General features: G+C 35.3%; 1 protein-coding gene across 1 annotated transcript in view; it reads right to left on the reverse strand.

The window, feature by feature from the left end:
• LOC104047568 (potassium voltage-gated channel subfamily H member 7) overlaps positions 1-26,179 on the reverse strand; it is a 157,683-nt gene that overhangs the window by 43,464 nt on the left and 88,040 nt on the right. Inside the window, exons 2-3 of the mRNA XM_064453239.1 lie at positions 13,778-13,933; positions 5,439-5,471 (exon numbers count right to left, since the gene is read on the reverse strand). Coding sequence (XP_064309309.1) covers positions 5,439-5,471; positions 13,778-13,933 — 189 coding nt within the window. The remainder of the gene's footprint in view (positions 1-5,438; positions 5,472-13,777; positions 13,934-26,179) is intronic.

The following is a 26,179-nucleotide window of genomic DNA, read 5'->3' on the forward strand; positions in this document are numbered from 1 at the left end:
CTATCTGCAGTTCAGAAACTTTCTGAGCCACAGTCTGTGTTCAAACCACAAAATGAATGTTTGGTGCATGTTTCTTCCATGAATTTGTCTCAGTGCTGTTGAAGCACAGTTGTACTTTGATCTGCAAAGCATCCTATAGGAAACAGTTTCATAATTTTAGCATACTTTTGTGAAAAAGTACTTCCCCTTGCTTGCTATAAACCTGTTGCCTTGGGGAGGGTTCTAGTTCCTATTATATGAAAAATAGCTAATGATTTCTCCCTTTTTATAGTCTCAATAATGTTTATAGCTTTTCATACATCTGTCACATTCCTCTTTGTACACCTTTTTTCCACACTGAAGAATGCTAGTGTAACTGTATTGTGTACCTCTGATCATCATTCTCACTCTTCTCAGTTCCTTTTCATTTCTAACGTAATCACTTTTGACAGTGGCCTGAGCTACTCCCAGACTCAGAGATCAATGCAGTGACATAATGGCTTTTTGTTTTGATCTCAGTTCCTTTCTTTATAATTCCTATTATTTGATTGCCTTTTTGAGTTATCTTCCTAGCCTGTGCTAATTTAAGATATTTTCACAACAGCTGAGAGATTTCTTTCTTGATTCATAACAGGTAATTTAGTCTCTATTATGTCTGTAAAAAAATTTGTTTGCTGTTTTATCACGTGGCCACTCAATGTCATAGGATATGTCTGTAAATCTCATACCGTATTCTGAATAATTCTGTGACATCCGCAAACATTCTCACCTCGCTGTTTGCACCTTTTTTATCCAAGTAATTGAAAATTTATTCAATAATAAAGAACCCGTGAGACTCTACTGATAACATCTCAGTATTTAGAAATCTGGCCATTTATTTCCACCTTTTTTCCCCCTACTTCAAAATATAAATACATGTAACAGTCTTCCTTTTTTTCCTCATGACAATTTCTGAAAAAGCTTGTTGAATTCCAAATATTTAGCATTGAATCTATTACTCTAATGCATATACACACACAACAGTACAGTAGACAGACATCTCTATTATATAAAACAGTCATGCATGTTTTAGACAGCAGCTAGAGTGCCAGTTTTCAATCTGCACAGTGATATTCAGCAGAGTGCTCCTTGGGAACATGCATATTTCTTCTAACTTACTAAGTATACTTGAGCAAATTGCTTACAGTTCAAATTAGTGAAGTACATAAAAAATTATTTTATTATTTTTAAATGCACATAGAATTCAGTTGTAAAGCAGTTCATAAATCAATTTTGAATGTTTATTGCATCAGAAATGAAACAAATACTGTAATTCTTTTTTTCATCAATTACAATGAAGGTCTTAAAAATACCATTCATAAGGTTTTCTGGCATTGGACACTGCTAAAGACTTTTTGCTGGGACTCTATTTTAGGCATATTCATGGTAGTGCAGATGGTCTTTTCTGCTTCACCAAGTTAATATGACCATGTTATACTTCATTACTGATTTAGCTGTCTAGCTGCAGTTCAGCTGGAAAGAACACTCAGTGAGAATTTTGTGTCTTGCTAAGACTCTTGGACATGGAATAGAAAACTTAAATGAGTAGCCTTTTGCTGTTCTTCTATAAACTGTAATAAATGGTCTCAAAGTTAAAAGCCTTATTTGCTGCTTTTTAGTTTGAATATTCTTTAGAGGAGGAGTATTGTTATTCTTCATCAGCATATAGATAAAGAGCTGTATGCTGTGTTGGACATTCAGCTCTCTCCTGCAGTACTGAAGCTAAAGCCATCAGGAGGCCCATTCAGAATTTGTCTAGTTTACATTATACTTCCTTGCTCAGCTCAGTAACAATACTGTTTGTCATGAAGCAAAATTCATGGCCTCAGTCCCGCTGTCCTGGTATAGACTGAAAGGGCCAGTATAAGCTTTCCTGGCATACTGTTTATTGGGTAAAATGTTGTTTGAAAGTGGACAACCCCTGCTTTGTATAGGTATGATGTCAGAGCAGATTTATCTCGGCTTACAATACTAAAACATTTTGGAGATGCAACTAGCTATTTACTATAAATATATAGATAATGTTACATTAAAATCCTTATGTTTTATTGAAGTTGAATACCAGATTGCCAAGTTCTTCTTAATGCTGAGTCAGAGATTTGTATAATTGTGGCTTGCTAAGAGCAATTGAGGAAAGCAGTTGAGTCTGAGTCACAATTCCAGGCTTACATTCCACCTCCTCCTTTCAAACCTTGCTTCACTGAATAAGTAATTTGCAAATGAGTTAATTTATTCTCTGCGCCATCTCAGATAACCCTTAGAGTTTCTAAATAGTAGAACTCGATCCAAAAATATACTGCAGATAAGAAAGGACACTTCTAAACTGTTCGCAGATGTAGTTATCTCCAAAGTCCCAAATTCAAATCGACTTTTCTTGCCTTCTGAAAGCTTTTTTTTTTTTTTTTTTTAAACTTCTGTCTCATATTTTGGGAAATCAAAGGAGAAGATTTTAGAAGGCATGGAAAAAAAATGTTTTGGTTAATAGTTTTGTGGGGAAAAAAAAAATCGGCAAAAAGCCTATCTGGAGAAGGAATAGCCTTGCTTTTCCATAAATACTGAAATGGCAAATGTTAATATTAATGGAAAATTGCAATTCTTAAACACTGAATACCATCGTATAGAATTCTATGGTGGGGAAAAGAAGAATGAAAATCAGTTCCAGAAAGACCTTATTAACAGTTATGAACATGGTTGCAAATTTCCTGCTCCATCAATATAAATATCACTTTGAAAATGGGGTATTCTGGCAAAAATGTATCTGAATAAGTATTTCTTTAGTAACCCAATACACCTGCGTGTCAAGTTATTCCCCTGTTTTTTGCAAGCATTCTGTAACAAGGGTGGGAAATGGTGTTTGGCCTGAATATTGCCTTGCTAAAGTGAAGGTACTCCTCAAACTTCTAGTCATGAAAGTGTGTACTTACATACTAGACACAGCGGCCAAGTCTTTCCTATCCTGAGCACTGCAGAAGGGTAGCTGTAAGAGATAGCGGCTGGGAGGTCATGATAGCTCCTGAAAGAATTGCCCAGCCAGTTTTTGTAGCATCTCTAGTAGCATTGTTACTTTCATGGTGATGCAGAGAAGTAGTTATGCAGAAACCAGTATCTGAAGCTGCTTTCAGATAAGTCAACCAACGAGAAAAGAATTTGTAGCTGGGCTCAGGCTCTCTAGCTGGGAGCTAGATTTAGTCTATTAGACTCTCAAACTTCTCTAGATTTAGACTATCCAAAATCAAATCAAAGGAACTCCAATGCACAAAAAGTTTGCCCAAGATAAATTAAGTGAGGTGTAGAAACTGTCCCAACTCTTTCCTGGAATGAGGTACCACCTGTCCTCAGCTGAGAGCTAAACCAAACTCTGAGCTGCCCATGTTCCGGTACAACTGGTTAGCTGTGGTAGAGTGTTGAAGAAAATCAAGTCCTGCATAGTTTTATCATAGTGGATGACTGGTCTGGCTATAATCTTAAACATATATTACTTTTTCAGTATATAACATTAAAGAATACAACATATATATCCACAAAACTCCATCTATTCTAATCAGAAAGAGATTTCCTGGACGAGGGCAGGTAAGGTAGGTCAATTATGACAGACTATCCTCCAGAGCATGGGTTAATTCAACAATACTTCTGTTCTGAAACTTCCCCAAACAATGAGCAAAATTACTTTCATGAGAGGAGCACAAGTCAGCTCTTTGCTGAAAGATTTTCTGATAATTGAATGCCCACTGTCAAGAAATTTTTAGGATCTAGGTTATCAGAAATACAGACACTGGCAATTATTGAATTGCTACTCAAAGGCTTGGAAATACCATCGAACAGCTCATGCAACAGACTGAAGGAAACAATCACTTTTGAGAGGTGGAATCCCTAAACACTGACAGTCTAAAATAGCAGCAAATACTTGAATGTACTCTATGCAAACACTGAGGCATGTGATGCTGCCTTATTTTTGGTCTGGGCTCAGAAGGCCTTAGGACAGGGAATTACAGGAAGAGCCAATTATGGGTTTTTTTTCAGTTCTTTTACCCCAAATGTAGAGAAGCATACAGAAGTGGATCATTTTCTTGCTCTGCTCATTAAATGATCTTAATTTCTTTTCAGGCAGGAAAAGGAAGGCATATCCAATTATTAACTTTAGAAGCTTAACTTTATAATTCTCAGATACTGCATACACACAGTTGTTTTACTCTCTGGTATGGTCTACTTTAATTTTGGCACTTCAATTCTTCTTTTAGCTTTCTCTAAAGTTTAAGGTTGCACGTGAGCTTTATCAGTATTAGTAACAGCAAACTTCTTTATGTTCCCTTGTGAGAAATTTATTTTTTCTCTGTGCTGGTGATGGCACATTTTTGTCTTCAGACTATACTTCTCCTAAAAAGTGACATTGAGAATGACTAAGAGAATAATATGCTTAATATGGTTCCAGATCCTCCTGTCTCCATACAGGCCTCTGAGGTAGCCTGTCAAAACATGAAAGGAAGGGAATGAAGTCTTTGGCTACACGTAGGGGTATGCTGTGTGTGGCTGATGAGTGAATGTAGTCTGAACAATGTTCTCAGGGTCTCCCTCAAAAGGCAGAATAAGAACCTGTACATTTACCTGTCTGGTTTTCCCATTTGTTGATAGAGATGTCATTTTATTAGATCTTATTCATTATTAATCTTATTCATTATGTTAAAACTATAGAAGTTACAGTGTTTTTGTGAAAAACCCGTAAGAAAAAGAATTTTTTGTTCTCACAGAAAGAGATTTTACTTCTTGTGTTTTTAGTCCTTAGACATAATTAAAAGTGGAAAAGAAGAAAAAAGTAAATAACTGCAATGAGGAAAAATAGCAAGCATCACAACAAATTTTACATGCAAAGAATTCATCAGCTAGCACAATGTTTTGCTGTCTGGCTAAGTATATGGTGGGTTGTTTTGGTAGCTGGAAAAAAAGATTAATTCCATCAATTAAATCACGTTATCAAGAAATTCTCAACCCTTCATCCCCTTCATCCCCTTGGTTGCCAGACTTCATAAAAGAAAAAATATTTTGTCTGATACAGGAAGCCTGAAGAAGTTCTCTTTGTGTTTTAATGCTGAATTTATATACTGCTAAAAAATTCTGCAGTGTGTTTTGTCTCATATATTGATGGAAATTTTTTATGCTCTGCATACAAGAACTTTCAGTGATAATAAGCTGAAAAGTATCACTACATTTGGATTTTATATGTCATATAATTAGACTAAATTTAATAGTTTAGCTGTTATATCTATAGTTTTGCAGAAATAAGTATTCAGATGTGGGAGCAAGAGCCATATTTTGACTTGCACTCTTCTAGAATTATATAAAATATAATGAGATCTTGAAATAATGGAACCAGAACAAAGCAATAAAAGGACTTTTGTAGATAGAATTTTAGGAGATAGATTTACCTGAAGAAGAGCCACTGGAAAGGTTGTTACCATCTGAAATACAATTAAACTAGATTTACAAAAAAGCTTTAGCTTAAAAAGAAAGAGGTTCAAAAAATAAACAGACTATTAAGAAAAGAAGGTAGAATATCAAATTTCCACACATTTTAGAAGCAAATTCAGGTAGTTTGAATTCATATACAATATATGTAATCTGCAGAAGAATTCTTCTAAAAGTACATTGCTTTTTATTTGGAAAATTTAAGTACTATTCCATTAAGAAGTACTTTGATAATTACTAAGTTTGTTGCATAGATCAATATATATTTCCAATTACCAAGTTTTAAAGTTGGCTAATGTTTCAGACAGAAAACTAAAGTAGATGTATCCAGACTAATGTGCTATTTCTCATGAAATGGAACCTCTCCTAATTTCTTAGTGATAATTTCTTTGCTAGGAAATACCACTTTTGATTGGAAGAAACTTACTGAAAAGTTGAAGAATTCATAATCTCTTTAGGAAGAATAGGCTTTATTCACTGACACTTGTTCAGAGCATGACCTTAGAGAAGTTTCACGTTCGTGGCATGGCTCACATTTCATGTCTTCATGGAAGAACTCCCCAGACTATGTGTCTTTGGCAATTGCTTTCAGGACTTTGAAATGCCCAACTTGCCTGGGTGCCATGCTCCTTAATATAGTCAAGTAATAATGATAGGTTTCTATGCCTGAGAAAAAGGCATAGTGGTGCTAAACCCCCTGGTTTTAACTATAGATCTATTTTGTTTGCCTACTCCATGTTGAATAATACACATAACAAAACATATTGCTTATGACAAGTGTCCATCTGAAAGCTTCTCAAACCCATTTAAATATTTTTTTTTCTGCTAATGGAGTCCTCTTTGTGAAAGCTTTAGATACCCTGATAGTTTTGAATTCTCCCTCTTCAAGGTTAAAATCTCTATTTCGATTTAACAAGTGCACAGATGTGTTGAGTTCTCTGTGCTAGCTTTTATTATTCATAATAGAGACATATGTCTCTCTCTTCCATCAGAGAATGATACAAAACTCACTGCCTTTATACTTTCCTGAGGGTTTGTATTACAATGTGGGATGGCTTTGTAAAATTATTTTCCTAGCCTTCAAGTTACCTCACAGAACCCACCTGTTTTAAATGTCCTGAAAAGAACAAATAGATAGGAGACCTGTTAAAAATGAATGAAAATATAGGACTGGAAGAAACCTTCTGGATTTAGTTCAGTCCAAGAATCCTTTTCATATTCACTTCTCATACTTACTATGTATTTATTTAAATAGCAAAAGGGAAATTTGCAGGGTGTCTGCACAGCCAGTGTATTGTCAACTTGCATTCCTTTTCCTGTCCAGTGTGCGCAAGTCACCTCTGCTGAAAACTACTGAAAGCTATGTCATTCCCTCTTTTGGGTTTGTAGTCTCTTTAAGCAAAGATTGCCTTTTTTTTTAATTGAATATTTGAAGAGCTAATTACAGTGGCTAGAATCCAGGGAGGCTTCCTTTCTGATCTAAGCCCCAACAGTAGCTGTTGTGAGGAAACACAATATAGCCACCCCACATGTATTTCTCTGCCTGTAAAAGAAGACTAATAGAATTTATTTATCTTAATGGCTGTTCTGTTAATTAGGCAGTTAGGTATTTGTGGAGCACTGAAGGTGAAAGTACCAGAAGTCCTTCTGTCTTTTACTGTTGATTGCTGTTCAGCTATATTCCTTTGCTAAGAGTTCAACACTGCCTCAGTTCACCTAACATTCACTGTAATTTACCTTGGAGACAAATACACATATTGACACTGGGGTTGTCAGAGCTATGCTGCTGGTTGGCTAGATAGAAACCTTTGTCCTCCTGGAAACAATTTTTCTTGACTAGCCCTGACTTATGATGAATTTGCTCCCAGTGGTACAGCTAAAAATAAGACCCTGGACAAATTTCTTATTATGTTTTGGGCAAAGTCGGGGGTTACTGTTGCTTATATGTGCCATGTTCTATGCAGCAAACTTGTATGCATCAAAGAGTATACAATTTTTCATGACAATGTTATTGTCCAGATATGTTTAGAAAAAAATATATGCTTGCCTCTTACTCAACTGCTGTGCTTATTTACATAGTGAAGTGCTCTACACAGAGGAAAAAAAATACCATTTTTGAGTTAACATTTTGACTTACAGGAAAGGCCCGATTTGAATTTCAGTTGTGTTTGTTTTATTTGTAATCTCAGTGGATGCAGTGATCTCTACTCCTGAGATGTAACTCCACTGCTACGACCAGGATAGAGCCAAACTTGGTGAATTGTAAGTGCCTTGACAGATCTCTTTGCTTCAAAGGTTTTCTGATTATGGTTTCGGCTGTTTTAAGAATATTATTAGCCTGTTGAATTTCTTTGAATCTTATCCAAAAAGTATGCATTTATTGGATGCATAAGAGATCCTCTCATTTCCTTTAGAGGAAGAAACCCAAGAAATTATTCCAGGGTGTCTTTAATAGGCTTATAGATTTTGAAGTGATAAAATTATAAGACAACCCTCAAATATCCCTCTTCGGCAGAATGCAATTATGTCCTTAATCAAATAACTTTCTGGGCTTTCTCCCATGAGGTAATGAACACTGTTTGGAACCAATATTAGCTTATAGGTTAGTACTTCTAGCCAGTCAAAATGTTTAGAAGTTAAATGAATAAAACTTGTGACAAAATTACCTCCGCTGACTTTAGCTATTTTAGCCTACATATTAATAGGAGTTTTGCTTTAGAAAGGACTGGAGTAAATGTTAGAAAAAGCACTTATAGGTTAGTAAAAAAGCAGCATGCTCTAGGTGGGGCAGAAGATTAAGACAATTCAGAACTAAAGTTTGGTCTACTTTGAGTAGAAAAATTATAGTTACATTCTTCATATGAAAGTCAATATCCTCAAATCTATGACTTTCTGTCAGTGTGAAATGGCTTCTGATTTTCTCTGTGTTCATTCTGTGTCATGGTTGATTTTGATATTTTGCAGTTATTAGCATTACAGATGCAAAATATTTGACAGCTTTGAAGAACAGAATCAGGTGCCAGGAGCAAATATTAATTTATGTCACCAGTTCCTTAAATTTCTGTAAAAATTCCTCATCAAATTGGTGGAGTGGATGAACATGCCATATTGGAATGTTTGACACATTTGGGAATAAAATTGGACATTTACATTCCCTTTCCTCAACAGATGTTTTAATAAGCCATATTTATATACAGAAGTTATAGTAGCTTAACAATTTATAATAAAGAGTGTAATGAAGGTTGTACAACACACTACAGAAATTCTTACCTTATTTTGCTTAAAAACTATTACTAGAGACAAATTTAAATGATAATTCAGTACTATTCACACAGGTTTTTGCTGAACTGATATAAAATCACATCTCTTAATGTAGTTCTTTGTAGACAACCTACAGAAAGCTCTTTTTTTCTTTTACAGTGAGTCTAACAGGAGTGAATTCTATTTTCCTAAAAGCATCTTGCTAAATATCAATTATTTATGCATTATTTCAGTTGGAGTTGAAAATTTTATACAACTTTGTCAAATTATTAGATTAATGAAAATTTATGAACAACACTTTTGGGAATAATTTTTGATCGTCATAGTGACAATCAAGCAAATGTTAGTGTCTTATCAGATGTGATAAAGAACAGTCCATAAGAATGTTCCAGTAGGAGTAAAAACAATTTTTAGAGCTTATGTAGCTCAAAACTTTGATCTTAACACTTTAATATGCTAAACAAATATCCTTTCACTTAAAAAGCAGGTATCTATGTCTTCAAGCATTTCACAGATATAGTGAGATGGGGTAAAGTTATTAAGTGTTTTTATCTTTGAGTATAGAAGTTAATTTCTGAAATTGTAAAAAAATTTACATGATCTAAGTAAAGGCAACATAGAAAGCAAACAAGCTTATCAGAAAAGACTTAAAGTAAGAACAGATAGAATTCTCATATCTGGAAATGAGACAAAATTTAGAAAGAGTGAATGGATGATGAATGGACATCTATAGCAGAAATCACTTTCTGTAAGTCTCACTTTAACTGCACATTGTACAAATACATCCTCACTGGGAAAGAGGATGTTGCCCAGTCATGGGAAAAGTGCTTACAGAAGAAATTTCCTCACCTCTCTGAACGTAAAGATGGGACAGATATAGTATTAAATAAATTTGGTTAGAAGTTTAAACAAAAAGATATAAAAATGTTTTGGGATTTTTTTTCACCAAAAGGAAAGAGTTATATATGAATACAGACTTCCTTTGTTTTACTAGTGAAATGGCATATACTGAAAAATAGAATTGTGGCAAAACACAAAAGCAATGAAACAGAAAAAAAGGGAAAATCAGTTGGCTGTGATTTAGTAGTTCTTTACAGATTTGGTGCATGCTAGGATTTTCCACAATTTAGCTATTTGATTATACAAACACTGGTCAGACTGCCATAGAGAACCAATGATAAGTTCTTGCAAGGAAGAATAAAGGGAACAAAAGGATCAGCTGTAAGGATTTTTACAGTGTTATTGTGAAGCCAGTATCTTCACTTTTCACATTACTGCCTATTCAGCTTTTTGCTGCATATGAGATAGGAGCTTTTAAGCACCAGACTACAAAAAATTCTATTTGTACTCAGATGTGGTCATCAAACTACTGGCAACATACCATATTTCTTTTAATAATCTATTATTATCATCATCTGCCAAGCCCAATGCTGAGTCAGAACCTAGCAGTGGCACATAAAAAAATACAGGATCCCTGCCCCAATCAGCTTACAAACACTATTTAAAATATCTGTCAGTATTCAGCTGGTAAATTTTTAATTTTCTGCCTATCTGAAACTATATGTGTCTCTGAGCTCAACCTAGCAAATGTCAGTTGCCTTCCATCGGTCTTTAATTTGTTCAGAGGGCCCTCAGCCCTTTAACGGATGAGAATCCCTCTTTTCTATTAGAGCCTTTGAAAACAGAATGCACTGTTTGTGCGGGGCGAAATGCTTTTTTCTAACACTGTGCTAGATTTCAGCTATGAGGAGCGCTGTCGTAAGCGGTCTTGTTCAAAACTGTTGGCTGCAGCTAGCAGGAAAGATGCTTTTAGAAAAAGGAAAGGTTTTTCGAAGATACACCTGATAAATTTGATGTCAACACTTAATAAATCAATTAGAGGAAGAATGATAGTATGGAAGAGTTATTTTATTTTCTAGGGTCAGGAAAATAACTATAATCTTTTTGTTTCCTGTTCACTTTTGGTTCATCTCTCCTGCAACTGGACTCAGACATTTTTATTTGCTCTCATGTTGAAAAGACATTCTAGTATGAGATAACTCAATCTAAGGAGCTCTGGAAAGAAATCTCTCATGATCTGTGTACTTCTGGGTAGTAGTTGTTAATACAATCTGAAATCTTTTGTCTTTTGTCATTAGCTGTTGCTTATCTTGGTTGTTTTTCAGAGATGTATTGCACTTGTTATATGGCTGGTTCCCTCTCTATTTTTATTCTCTAAATTGGTTGCTGGATTTGAACGGATTTTGTTTCTTTGCCTTTTTTTTTTTTTCCTGAACCAGTATCCATTACTGTCCATTTTGTGTGTCATCCAATGAAAACATAGCACCTGCTTTACCTGTTGATGTATGTTCTAGAGTAAGATGATGGAAAATTAACTTCCTCCTAGAGAATCTGGTGGAGGGGACATGAACTAAAAAAGATATTTTTACTGGTAAAAAAATCCACCTTTTTTTGGTGACTTCTTTTGTTGCTAATTGGTCTCTTTCTGCCTCTTCTAAATGTCAAGGCTTTTGTTTGTTTGTTTTAATTAAAATCCACCATTGGCCTGTACACAATATCTTGCAGTTATTTCTGGATGTTTTGCATAGGTTGGCCTCTTTCTCAATAATTCTCTGTGCCAAGAGGAATTTTTGGCTATGTAGCATATTTTGTATCACCATTCTTCCCATCCTGCCCACATAAGTCTGCTCTGAGACCACAAGCAGCTAGGTGGTAAGAGCAGCCATGTGCCTGTTCTACTTTTGCCAGTTTCTGGCATCTGGCTGTACCCATTAGCAGGAAAATGGTTCGAGTCATCTTTCTTTGCCTCCTTTTGCACATTGATCTTTATTATGTACTGAGCTTGGAGCCCCACCTATTCACTTTTCAAGAACTCTCAGAAAGGAAATCCCCTGTGTATGTCAGGCATAACTACTGTAAAACAAGAGAAGGACGTTTTGGCTAAGTGGGTTTTTTTTGCGGATGTCCTCTTTAGCGGCTTTTCACTTTAAAATATGGCGAATGATAACACTTGAAAATGTATAGTGATGTATTGCAGATAGCAGAACAAAAAGCTCTTTTTCAGGACATAAAGCTCTTTTTCCCTCCCTCCCAATTGGTAGTTTACCTTGTATTTTGTCCATAAAACCACATTAAGCATAGACCAGCTGAACAATTTTATTTATGTTATAAAATTGTTTTTTAAACCAGGAAGTAAAGTGTTCAAAATTCACAAAATCATGGCATCCTGAAATAGAAACAGACTATGAGTGGGGTTTACTTGATGTAATTTTTATAATTTTTTTTTCTGATGCAATTTTATTATTTTTTCTGATACCCCTTAATGGGCTTTTTACCATAACATTATGAGAAAAAGAGAAATGTTTTCTTGCTATGTCAAGAAAAATGAAAAATACTGCTCTATTGGTTATTCAAAAAAACTCTGCAAACAGAATAAGAAAAGGAAGTATAAAAGCACAAGATTTTAAATATGTATTGTGAAGGATATTTACAAAGTCTCCTTTAAAAGCATGAGGTATTTGGTGAACAATAATTATTTGCATACTGCTAGTTTCCAGTAACAGGAATTTTCCTTTCCATAATCGTATATCTACTGCCATTGTAGGGTTATACAGACATAAGTTGAAAGACTTTGGCCCATCTGGAGTAATTCAGTCAGAGCTCTTTCTCCATGCTTAATGAAAATAGTATTCTTTAGTATCCCAATTAGTTATAGAAGTAAATTGCAATCTTTTCAAAATGTGAATGATTTAGCAATATTATGAGGGAACTTTTTGTTTATGTATTTTTTGATAGTCGTAGAGCTTTGAGTGAGGTCCTGTGTGTTTTGTCCAGAAGATACAGTGCAGAAAGCGTAGATTATGAAGAATGGAAAAGACTGCTTTTATCAGAAGGAACCTGGTAATGCTGTTATATGCGCAGCTGCAGGCCTGCTCCTTACAGTCTTCTCAACATAACTAGTAGAAAAAAATAATACAGCATGTCATCACTTCAGATAGCACGTAGTGCTTACATTGGGAAAGTTCTTCCCTCGCTTCTCGCAATGAAGATTGTACCAGTCTTTGTCTCCTATCTGGAGAAAGCTGAAGTGTTGATTTAACAATCAGAAAACTTAGGTTCCAGGTCCCTTTATCGTACTAACATTAAAGATTATTACACTGTGAAAAGGTATTTTCCAGCTGTTGCTGAGCCAGCCGGGGAGAGTGTTAATGCTCATTGTTAGATCATGCTGCGCTTTTAGTAAAAGCTTGTACAAATGGGGATATGTTCTGGGAAATCTTGTAGTAAGAGCAGCTTACATGAGTGCAGATGTGAAGCAGAAGGATCATGTGCTGTTGCTGCACAGAGTGAAGGTCAGCAAAACAGCACATGTTCTGCAGATAGTGGGACAGAAAGCTGCACAGTCTAGCTGTATAAGAAGTGGACTTTTGTTTTGTGTAGAGTTTTCTGATTTTGTCAATAGTTACATTCCAGAGTGGAATGAAAACAAAAGCATTTCCTGTATATCCAAAAACCCCCACATCCTTCAAGCCAATCTAAATACTTTAATTTGATAAAATCAGGATGTTTAATTAAGTTTTAACTTTCCCCCCCCCCACGTTTTATATTTTCTACTCTAATTTGATCAAACTTTCCATCAACTATTTTTTATTAGGAAAGGAAACAGAAATATTTAATTTTGAATAGCTGTGGCGAAATATTTGGGCTATATCATAATTTTTTTGCAGTTTTCCATTCACAATCAATTTTTGTCAAAGGTAAGGCACTTCTGTGAAATGTTTTACTTCTAATGAATTCATATTTCCTAGCAGTACTCACAAGATCCATGCTGTTAGTACTACCAAAGATCTGATAGATTATCTTGACAACTTTATAGCAGGTTTCTGACATTTAAATTCTTATTGTTTTGAATTATATCTATCTTAAAGGAGTCAGGCAATGGGGATTGCGTAATTTCTTTAGTATCATTACTGCCCAGGTTAATTACTCTCCCAGCTAAGAGCAGAGGTAAGCAGAGAACTTTTAATGAGTAACTTACGATTTACAAGTTTGGATGGCAATATTGGCTTGCACTTCTCGGGAGATGCCACATTCTCTTCATCTGTTACGTACTCAAAGTTAATAATAAACATCATTGCTACTCCCTCTTGATTTTTCACTGGAATTATGTGGGTGTTGCAAATGAAGGTAGATCCTGCAGAGGAGGGGGGAAAAAAAAGAAACACATAAATGAAAGGAAACTTCACTATTTTTTCACAGCAAAACCACTATTCTTTAATTAAACAGGAAGATTTTCATAGCAAGAAATACATCTTTTGATAATTTATTAGATTATTACCTCTTCCAAAAGACCTCTCCTTTAAAATGTCAATTTTACTTTTGTTTTATTCACTGTAAGTACCCATATAGACAGACTTGCGACATGGAGACATTTAGCACCAAAAGTAGCAATGTGAACACTGTTCCAACCATAACACCAGCAAAGAAAGCAGAACCCCATTCTTCTAAATGTCAAACATTCTTCAAGCTTTTGGTTCTATTACAACAGGATGAATCATGCATTAAATATTTATGGGTGTAAATATATCACTGTTCTTATTTTAGGACTCAGTCTTTTGGGGCTGTATAATGTTGTTTAGGTTTGTGTTTAAAATGGTATTTGTTATCTGATCCTACAGGGGTTTATATTCTATCACAAAAACTTCTAAACTATGGTAATAATTTTCAATAATTTTCAGAAGTATTTGACTTAACTCTTACATACAATTTGAAGTATGAATTTAAATGTACCCTAGTTTTCATATATATGGAGCATACCCAGCTTATACGGAAATGAACAGAAGGTGTAATTTCTCAACACCTCTGGTACTCATGGTGTTCTTCAAATGCCTAATTACAGATTGAAAGAATTCTTTGTGTAAATTCTTCCAGTATAACTCTTAGAAGTTTCATTTGACAAGGTCATTAGTTTTGACTTAATTCCTTCTAATAACCTAAAAAAATATAGTGATTCCAAAAATAATATGATTGCTGTAAGCATGCGCTAAAAGCTTCGTGCAAACACAACTGTGAGATGGTGTCTTTCCATGATAACTAGGGACTGGTTTAATGTACATCATCTGCAATTTATGCATGCAAACGCAGTAATCACTGGAATTTGACAGGGTGTGCAATTTGACAAAAACAGATCCTGATCTGTGTTACACAAGAATTCTGGTGTGGGTTTTTCTTTTGTTTTCCCTGTTTTGGTGTTTTTTGGTTTGTTTTTTTTTTTTTTTTCCATTGAGAGTAAACATTTACATCATAAACAAGATCAGATTCTGGCCCCTCATATTTAATGTAGTACTTGCTATAATGTGATATAAATGGCAGTTTGATCTATGTATAAAATTGACATGCTGGCCTTTCAAGTTTTGCAGCTGTACCTTCAATCCATTTAATAAAACAGTTAAGCTGTGGCACTTGCCACAGTTGCCATGGTTACAAGCTCAATGACTTTAGTAAACAGAAAATAAGCAATTTAAGACTGTTCCATTAGAGCTAAAAATAGAAGCGCTGCAGGCCAAGCATTGCAACATAGACTGGTTAAACAGAAGGTCTGAAGAGAATCTAGAAATAGCCTTTGTGTTTTTAGCTAACTGATAAAAATACATATTGAGTTTAAACAGTTAAAATTATATTTATTGATTCACTTGGAAGGAAATACTATTTCATGCTATAGACTAGGTTTTACATGCAGATTTATAGGTTGAGCAGATATCCATCAATCGGACGCCTTTAACACAAAGGACTGGAGGTGGGGCTAGGCTGAGGCATGCATGGTTTTGAAGAACACTGAACTCCAGCGGATCAAATGTTTTATCAGTTTTTGCAAACAAGGATGGCGAGGAGCCTCAGACTTCTTTAAAAACTTCCCTGCTTTTGGAGGCAAGGCTCTTTCAGCTTTTGAAATGCTTCCCACAGTGCTAAGTAATGACACTATCTCCGGTTTATGTAGAACATTCCACCCTCAAGCATTTACAAACCTTATTTTTACTGGAGCTAGAGATTCACATCTCTGTGGAGATGCAGGAGCTGTTTAACAGTCCACAGCTTAAGAAGGTGGCAAAAAGAGCACAGGGTTAAAAATTTAAGCTGTATGTAGAACTATTTTGGGAAGAAAAAATGGGAAAGATTAATATCTGGTATAATTCAGCAATTTGAAGACCAATTGCACCAGCAAGCTAATGAAGCCAGTGTAGTCCATTAGTCTGAAGTTTTTTCAGGACACCTGGGCTTTTTCAGAGGCATAGAATATTTACTTGTGTGAATGACTGGAATTGGAATTCTGCAACTTAACCAAAATACAATGCCTGTTGCAGTCACTGTTAGTGTTTGTCTTTGGTACAGAACCTGTTCTCTGTTATACACTTATCAGTATCTCTCTCTACTGAAATGGCAATAAGGAAATAAGAAATGCAAAATAACAAGCAAGACCCTAGTGTGACTGAAAAATAAGAATTGGGTAGGAAGAGAGAATAATAGCAAATTCAGAAGATAAGCTTTGAGTTGTTAGAGTTGATGGCAATAAAGAAATATTAAGAAGTAGCTTGTTTATAAACAATGTTGTTCAGTATTTGCACTCTGGCATTCCACTGCTCTTCATTGCACTCAGCATGTTTTCCCTGTTTTGTCTCTATACTGACTATTTTGAGAGTAAGAAATGCTTCTGATGAGCAACAAAAATTGTAATGAAATTTCTGGAATTTGCATTTCTCATCTAATGGCACAGGGAAGTGGATGATATAATCAGAATAATTATGAAAATTATACCTTTATAATTAATAGATTCAATATCCAGTAATATATCTGGATTTTCTAAAGATTACTGTTGAGGAGTAATTATGAAATATACCTGTTGTGCTCTCTTGTTATCATCATTGGTGGTGATAAAGAGGAAAAGCTGGATATTTTCTTTTCAGCTTGAATTCCATGGTTATAAGAGCTTTTTTTCTTTTGTTTATGGCATTTTAAAGCCCACTCTTTCATCTAGTTAAATTAGTGGCAAAATATCCATATGTGAAGAAAAGATTCTGCTGTCCTATATGCTGTGTAGATATGATGTATGATTCTATAGTTATGTATTCAACAGTATGATATCACAAGACCAGACAGGCTGGTGAGAGACAAATAACTGCCAAAATGTATTCAGAAGTGACAAAAATTATTTAAGAAAGAAAGATTTAGGATGTATTAGGATTATAGAAGTATATATTGCACCATTGGAGCAATTTTGGTGAAGTAAAGCCTATTTAAATATCTGGCTGCATAGTGTTTAAAGTTGACTTGCTTCATGACAGCAATACAAAGCAGGTACATCAAACTATTTAGTCTGGTTCATAAAATCTATTTACCTTTCCAGTGATTTTCTATAGAAGATTTTAGGACAGATTTTTATCAGGCTGCATCTTCTAGATCAAACTGCAGTCATTTATTTGAATTGTAATAGCTCTGTTTATGAGCAATTGGGAGAGGACAATACAATTAGTACAACAGTGATGGCATTCCAAAATACAAGAGCCTGCATGCTCATATGCAAACCTCTGACAAGCAAACTTTGAAAAAAGACAGAACCCAAACAACTATTTTGATTCAGCCTTCCTGGGAACAAAATTTTCACGGGCCATTACATATGCCAAGCTCAAAGGATCTCTGAAAAATGAGACACTGTGGCATTTAAGTAGTTGTCCTAATTCTGCAGCAGCCCCGTGTTTCACACAACAGGGACCCCTGAAAATCCATTGTAGTTCTACAGGATGGCTCTGCAGCCCTGTTACTCTGAATGAGTCTGACAGTTGCTCTCTGCATTTCATTATCAAAAAAATTCAGGCTCTCCCACCTCAGTACAAATTTAAGGACTGCCTTCAGTGGGGCTGAGACTGGTTCCAACATATTTTGGAACCGATCTTGTCTCCCTCCACCAAAGCATTTATGACTTTGGAGATATTTTTTGTTACTAGAACTGCTGTGGATAACTGACTAAGGCTGTAGAAAGAAAGATGTTGAGTGTTCTCTGTGTGCATATATCAATTTCTGGACAGGTTGACCTCATACAAGTTTTCTATGATTAGGATAATTTTTTCCTGCTGCAACCCACAAGTAGTCCAATGTAGGTATCTGTACAATCCATAGCCACTTCTGCTCATTTAAAACTGGAGGTGATATGGAATAAATCAAAACAGAACAAAGGAAGAGCCAACAACAGCTTGTCCTTAGAGCAAGACCAGAGACAGTTAAAAATTGAAGGCAGAGATACTGTACATGTTTCCAGAGCTAGGCAGTGCCATTCTCTGAAGACACATCTGAATGAAACACTTCTGCAATGTGACTATTTTATTATAATATAGGGACAAGAGAAGGATGCTGGCTATTCTTTGCAGTTTTACTAAATAATCACCATCAGTGATTTATTTTGGAAATAACTACCCTCCACTTCCCACGATATGATTCATGTTTTGTCACCAGAATAAATGCTCAAAATGCCTTCTCTCAGAGGCAGCAACTTAGAATGTACTAGTTACAAACATAGAGTTTATACCTTATATTTTAATTTAAAATCTTAAAGCAGCAATTATAGTAGAAATGCAGCTAAATACATTTCATATTAAATTGTGTACTAAGCTTATTCTTAATTCTATCAGCATTTTACTGAAAAGGAGCACAGAGAAGTCTGCATAGTTCTCATTTTGTTAGTAATGAGGTGAAATACATATTGTTTTCATAGGTTCATTTTTTTACTAGCTACACTAACATTATTAGAGTCTGATCACTGTTATAATAACTAGAAACTTAACATTCCTCTGCTAAGAGAGGGTTGACTTCCATAAATACAAAGAATGAAGAACATAATGTAATAAAACATAACCAATGGCATTTTGTTATCTTGCGTTCATATTTACAGCCTTATTTGTCCTTTCATCATAGCAGGGCTCATAGGGATTTCCCAATGTTAATAAGGACTTCTCTGGGGAAAGAAAAGAGATAATTTGAGGCAGAATTAATGTGGAAGATCAGAAGACCTTCTCTTGACTATACCCATCCCTCATGGAGTCTTTGTCTTTGGGATGAGAAGCCAAGGCATGGCTTTCTACTAACTCCTTAACTCCCCAAATCCAATATTCTTTTCTTCTCTAATAGATAAAAGAAACATCTTTCTAATTATTCCAGGCTGGGGCAGGTCTCGAAAAGTTGGTTACTCTGTTTCTTCTGGTCCACGGCAATACTTGTCCAGGCAGAAAGTAGAGGGAATTTAATGAAAAGAAATGTATGTTCTGGTCTTGGGAAAGGAAAGTCTATCCTGTTTTGTGTGGGCATTCAGGAAGGCTGAAGCTGTGGGTTTTGTCCGCCACGCCCAGCATGGCAAATAGAAGTAGTAGGAAGCCCCTCAGGAGTATATGAAATGCTGATAACTCAGGTCTTATTCTCTGGCCCAAACTGCTGTTTATAAACTATTTTATTGCCAGATGCTGGCAGATAAAGGACATGGACATGCCCCTTACATGTACCAGTGTGGTAGGGTCACAGGGACTGTGTGGTAGATGAATTAGGTGGAAGACTAGGTGGGAAGGGGGATACAATATGTGGTGAAATAAGGCTGTCTCTTGCACGCTGCTGATAAGACTTTGCATTCTTGAAATGCCCTAAAGATAAGCAGAATACCCTTACTTAGAGCAATTTCACATGTGATCTTACAGAATTTTGACCTTATTCCCTGTTGCTCCGTATCTACTTTCAGCTAAACTTTAAAAGAAGAAATGGAAACAAGTAAAATTTTTTTTCTCTATATGTTGTCAAGATTCTGGTAACAAACATGGTAAAACCTTGTTTTAGCAAGCAGGTGCTTTCATCAAGCTGTGAATGGTGCAGAAGAATGAGACCTGAAGATGACTAGTTGGAGAGACCAGTAAAGCAAAGCACCTTATATCCTTGAAGGGTTAGAAACAAAGAAAAGGAAATTGGAAGAAAAACAGTACCCAGTGAATATTTGCTCTGCATTGTGTAATTTCTGTGACTTATCACTAAAAAAAGTCCTTTTGTTTTATACTTAAAATTCAGAAGCCTATTTACCTCCGATTTGAGGTCCACTCTAAGCAAACAGGGTACTTAGTTGAGCTTTTGTTGGCATTTAGAGACAATTGCACTGAGGATGTGTATTGAATATGAAAGTGAAAACCAGCTTGTCAAGTATTGAAGGATGATGTGTATTAAGATGTGAGAACTCACCATGACTAATCAAGGGCTGAAACTCTATTCCTTTGTGTTTCTGTTCAAGAACAAGCCAGGAATAATGCAGCATGTCTAGGGAATCTTGTTTCCCGTGGACTTACTGGAAGGGTTTGCTTTCTTTCTCAAATCATACTGAGAACTCTATTCCTGTAGTGTTAAGTTGAAAATAGTCATGTGAGGATCCTGCAGAATTTCACATGATGTTATGTTAAAAAAGGCTCCAAATGCCTTTGCAAGCCCATTTCTGTGTCAGTTAAGACTAACTATTTACTAACAGATTTTCACAATTTAGTCTGCTTGTTTATATAATAAAAATGAGTGGAAGAGTGACTGAATCTGCCCTGAGAAAACTGCCCGGCTCTGAGGGATGTAGAACCAGATCACTGGAGACAGATATCACATAGCTACTTGCTCAATTCAGTAAAAACCTCATGAAAGGAATATCAGACAAATATTTCTGTCTGTTTTTACCTGCAGCTCTTTGCATCTTTGCACTTGATGTAATTTTTTTTCAGATCTTTGGAGGCATCTGAAGTGTAAAGACCCTATTTAAATTTTGTGAGAACATTGGCTTTAAAAGAAAGAATTACCTGTGGATTTTTCTTCCCCCCATGCCCGCCATTTATTATGTAGCTACACATATGAGGAATGGGAGGAAAGTTGATCCTAAGACTAAAGATTATAATAATATTTGTACCCATAAAGAGGATCTATTCCAGTAATCCCAGGCTGCATTGCAAATGTTGTCTGTTGCTGCCCTTCAAAGTGCACAGGTATTATTTTACTTTCTTCTAAAGGTGGTAGGACTGAGGCATAAAAAGTGTTTTATCCAAAGCTGCATCAAAAATGAATGGAGAAACTAAGGGTAACACAAAGAAACTCTTGCTCCCATTTTCACAACTGAATTACTAGATAACAGCCCCATACTATTAAAATGTGTCTAGGATATTTCCACACTAATGGGTTGTACAATTCTCTTTATCTTTTACCTGTGCTGTGTCTTTATGCCACCATTTTCCAATTCTGCCTGACTGAAAACGAGCTACCTTGTGTGGTAGGAATGGGGAATTCACAAGCTTCCCATTAAACATGCTGCAGATATATCTGTATGACTGTCTCTTGTAAAAGATTCATTGCATAGAACAACTAAAAATAGATGGCAGGTTGAAATGTATTATATCCCTTTTCAATTGAACAGCTATTTTAAAGGGGGATGGGTAGAGACAAGAAGAGTATATTTGGCTGATATTTATTAGGGAGCTTACAGTGATTAAATGGGACCTGATCCGTTTGACATTTCACTCCACCCTCTGTATCAAATAGTTATTCATTCTGTCACTGAAATGGTTGCCAATACTAAGACTTGATTTATAGGACTGATGTAGGTCTTGTAAGGTATTAACTTAGAGTGTTTATAGGTGGGCGAAGAATTTTTAAACTAGCAAACTAAGAAAAAAATTATCCTCCAGAGGCTGTGGACAAGTTCATTATTAGACTGGCCTTTATAAATATCTCATCTTCTCTTCCTTTAGTCCCATTTGTAATATAATTCAATAGCTAGATACTGTTCAGCTGCTCGCTCCAGCATTTCTTATTCTACTGCATTGACAAAATTATTGCTAACCTCCTAATTATACTATCTGCACCTACACTAATAGAGCTATTGTGATTAATTGTAATGCTGAACACATTTTATAGGGAGGACAGTTTCCTAGTGCTTTGTTGTTTAAGCATGTATAAATGTGCACAGAAGCTATAGAACAATTAAATATTTGGCAAGGAAAGAAAAATGAAATGGAAAATAAACAAGAAGTGATCCTGTATATCTATAGAGACTGAGAAAAGAGCATAGAGTGAAAAATGTTGAAAACTGTTTGTACATGGAAGGATAAAGACTTATTTAAGTTCCAGGCTGCACATAGAATAATTTTTAGGAAACCACAGCTGGTGCAGAAATTGCAAGATAGGCTTTTTTCTTTCTGTCTCAGTTCACCTTAAAACTACATTTGAGTTTCGTCAGAATGGGTTTCTCTAGAGCACACACTGAAGTCGGGAGGCTCAGTTCCTATGTTCAGTCTTGAACATTCTCTCAATCTGATCTTTCTCAGAGATACACTCTGGCACATGCTTAGTGGGGTGAAAGATGGGTCTGAAATTGTTTTCTGCATATGTTCTCATTACGGACAGTTTGCAAAGCTGGTATATTCAAACATGAGTGTTACTTGGAAAGACAGTCTAAAATCTCTTTTACACATTGTCTTTTTCTTCTAGAAGAAGAATAATATAGCAGGTAGTGCTGCTTCTGAAAAGCAATGTCTCTGACTCGTTAATGAGAATATTTCTGCCTCTGCACATGCAGTTACGTATCTTGTGCCTGGTTCCTTGCACTTACGTAAAGCCTCTGAGTGCACCACACACAGTGTATTACCAGATGCTAAGCAGTCAGACAAGGAAGGTCAAGACAGATTGCACAAAGGGCTACATCTCTGAAAAAAATTGTTAAGTCTGTAAACTCTTTGTAAGTTGGCTGTTCAATAACTGGGGAGGGTTTTTGACTCTTGTGTTATAGATGTTACAGACTATGTGAATGGGGCAAGGCCAATGGTTTTCATCTGGTTTTCTTCATATAAATACTTGATTTTATAGACACTTGTAATATAGTTGTAGTGAATGTAAGATACACTAGAGTTGATGAATATCATAACTGAACTTTTTTACAGAGAAACATTGCAAGCAACTGTGTTCTTTTAGAAAGAGAGAAACAGAAATGTTTCACTTAGGCATTTTCAGAACAAAATATGTATTATTTTTAAAGGACTATATTGAAAAGTTATTTTTTTCTACATTGCACAAGATATTCCTGTGAGACAAAAATAATATTTTGAAATGTTAATTTCACTGAAAATATATTTTAAAAGTCGTTTTCATGATTAATGGTGAATAGAAAATCCATTGTTTGCTCAGCTGCATGATACACTTGAGCTGAGGACATATTAAAATAAAAGCTTTTTGTTAAGAACTTACATGTGGATATACTCGACTAGAAATTTATGTCTATTAACAAAAGAGGACCCAGAATGTAATGCCGTAAAACACAGAGCATCCCAATATATGACAGAAGACAATAAAAAATTACCAATGTCCAGTGCCACTGGACATTGAGAAGGGTCAGTGATGAAATATCAGATTATTTTCTGAAGTTGAAGAGGTGAGTGAAAAAAATTGAATAACTTAGCCCAGGTAATAATAATAAAGCACTATGAAAATAAGTTTGTTGTGCTATGTTTTCAGTTGTATCAAGAGTCATTTACATATTAGGCTAAGTAATTTTCATTAATTTTTCAGCCTGTGTCATGATAGATAATTTTTAATTAGGAAAGGTCATAGCAGTAGAGATTACATTAATTCAGTGGAATTACATGTAATTAGAATAGTTTTGAAAACAACGGGATTTCGTTGTGAAAATGCTTTGATTTTTTTCATTCACATTTTCAGTAAGCTTATTTAAAGCACACCACTCAACAAATACCACATGTAGAGCTGAAGGTGAAGAACAATGGTAGGGCACATTTTCTCTCACGTTTATTTAACAGAAAAATAAAGAACTACAGAGCTTTAGTGTCTGTTTACAAACATGATGTGATGATGTTAAGGTTAAATATACCTTAAACATAAATAATCTCTACCAAAACCAGCTAGCTGACAAATAATGGTTCTAGTTTCTTTTTTTTTTAGCTAGTTTGTAAGAGTTAGCATGTATTTAATTGTATGTACGAAAATTTTTCTATCTTTTTCCTCTCTCTTTCTTTCCCTCATTCTCTTTTTCTTTCCCCTCCTAGCTATTCTTTTCTAAGCCCTCATTAGAAGCTATGCACCTCTGGGTATTCAACTGAGAAATGTCTTATTATGTTCATGAGAAAAGGGAGCTCGGGTTTGTTGAATATTGTCCATCTTGCAGAAAAAGTGCAGATTAAGACATTTTTGTGAAGGTAACCTCATTTATTTTCCCAAATTAAACTACATAAACTATTTTAAGAACTAATTGAATAACCTTATGAAGCAGAATGGAAGAAAAAAAAAAGCCAGAATTCCATTTCAGTAATTTGTTTCATTTGTCCAAGGTATTAGTCCAGAATATACTATGAAGTAAAGCTGTTCTCATTTACACTGTGCCATTTCAGGGAGATCAAGGGTTTTTTATGATACAGTTCTTAATAGATTTCAAAAAGAAGAAAGCATCAAATGCCATACAGTTTGAAGGGTGATACAGGAAAACAGATCAACAGCAGGTCCCCTGAGGCAAAAGAGAGATGCTGTCGTTGCGTTGCTGCAAACTTTCACAAGTGCAATGTGCATCCAGCTCCATTGGCAAGTGGAAGGAGTAACTTTTACTAAATATAGGTGCCTTTCTCATGGAAATCATACCCTTGGAAAATCATACTCATGGAAATATACCCTTCCCAATGCTTTAAGAGAGCTGATCATGAGTAGTTAGAAATACACAAAACCCAAACTCGTAGAAAAAAAAAGTCATCAGATCAGCGTCAGATGTAATGTCATAGCACATTGATTATAGTACTTAACTGTAATCCAGTAAAATGTGTCTGAAGGGAGAGAACAGACAGACAGAAAACAAGGGATTCTTGTTATATGAGGTAGCCATTATGAGGTCTTGGTTAGAGATGATGATCTGAAAACCCTCATCAGTGAGAAAGCCAATCCTGAAAGCTGATGGGAGTAGCCAGGCTGCTGGGATCATAAAACAAGTGAATGTAACCTCCCAGGACAAACAAAGTAGCTAAAAGAGATGTGGTATTCTGGAGTTTTTGATAACACAAAATTGTGGGATTTTGAATGCATATTTAAATGTAGTGGGAGGTCTATGTACTGGAGGTTTGTCAAATACACTAGTAAAATACCAAATTTTTGTAAAAAGAAAAAAAAAGTTTTCTAATGGAAAGTCTCCATGCCCAACATGATGTATTTTTAATTTAAGATCTCATTAGAATTGATAAAAATGAATAACTTACTGGACTGTTCATGTCTGCCCTAGGGGTGGTTTTCATGACCTGATTGCAATCAGTGTAGACAAACAAAGAACAAACCCAAGCAGTAAAATGGTGATTCTTCTAAATGGGTAATTTTCTATGATTGAGAAAAAAGTACGTGAAAATAATTGAGAGGAAAAATCAGACAAATATATGAATGAAAAATTGGAATTCTTAATGAAAATACTAGATAACAAAAGACTAATGATTCAAAGATGCTGAAAATCTTAGCTGCAAGTCCATCTGCATTGAATGCAAAAGTAAAGGTAGCAAATAGGAATTAACAGGCATAGAGTGAAAGGAGAAAGAAGAAACTAAATACACAACTGTGGAAACTGAGAGGCATGAAATATAGAAAGTTGACTGAGGAATGTGACAACATCAGAGCGAGACTAAGTAGGTATGTAACTACACCAAGCAAAAAATAATCCCAATAATAGTGAAAGTCCATAAAAATCACAATGCCAACAGCTGTGGTAAAATTATTAATCAGAATGTGATAATTATTATGCAACAACCAGATAGATCCTTTAATAAATGTTTCTGAAGTGTGGTAATTCTTTGCTAGATTCAAAACATCAACAGACTTGGAAAAACTGTAATCAAAGGTCTAGGTCTACAACTCAGCACCCGACAACTCTGATGTATCCTCTTAACAAATCTTGCTGAGCAAAGTTCCAGAAGGTTGGAACAATGCTAATATTGTGCTACTATTCGTAAAAGGGATATACTGGTTGAAATGACTGTATGGCAGTGCGCCTGACATCAGTTCTAAGCAAAATAATGAAACTTGTGATGATAGATTAATTTAATAAAGAATATTTGACAGGAATATGATTAATATCACTCAGTATGGTAATGCAGATGTTATAAATGGACAAGAAATCTCATTTGATATTCTTTGTATAAAAAACCAGCTGAGTAGCCATTACAGACACATGCTTTTGTAAGATATTCTAATGACTGCTATGCAATGTTCTAATAAAGTAATAACACTATACTTATAAAAATCTCATTACACGGTGTACAAATTGACTGAGAGCTTCCAAAAAGTCGTTAATGGAGGATCACAATTCAGTGCCAGAGTTTCTAGTGAAAGTCCACAAAAATGACCACAATAGCATCAA

The sequence above is a fragment of the Phalacrocorax carbo genome, chromosome 5 (assembly GCF_963921805.1).
Source record: "Phalacrocorax carbo chromosome 5, bPhaCar2.1, whole genome shotgun sequence".
In the NCBI taxonomy this organism is placed as follows: Eukaryota; Metazoa; Chordata; class Aves; order Suliformes; family Phalacrocoracidae; genus Phalacrocorax; species Phalacrocorax carbo.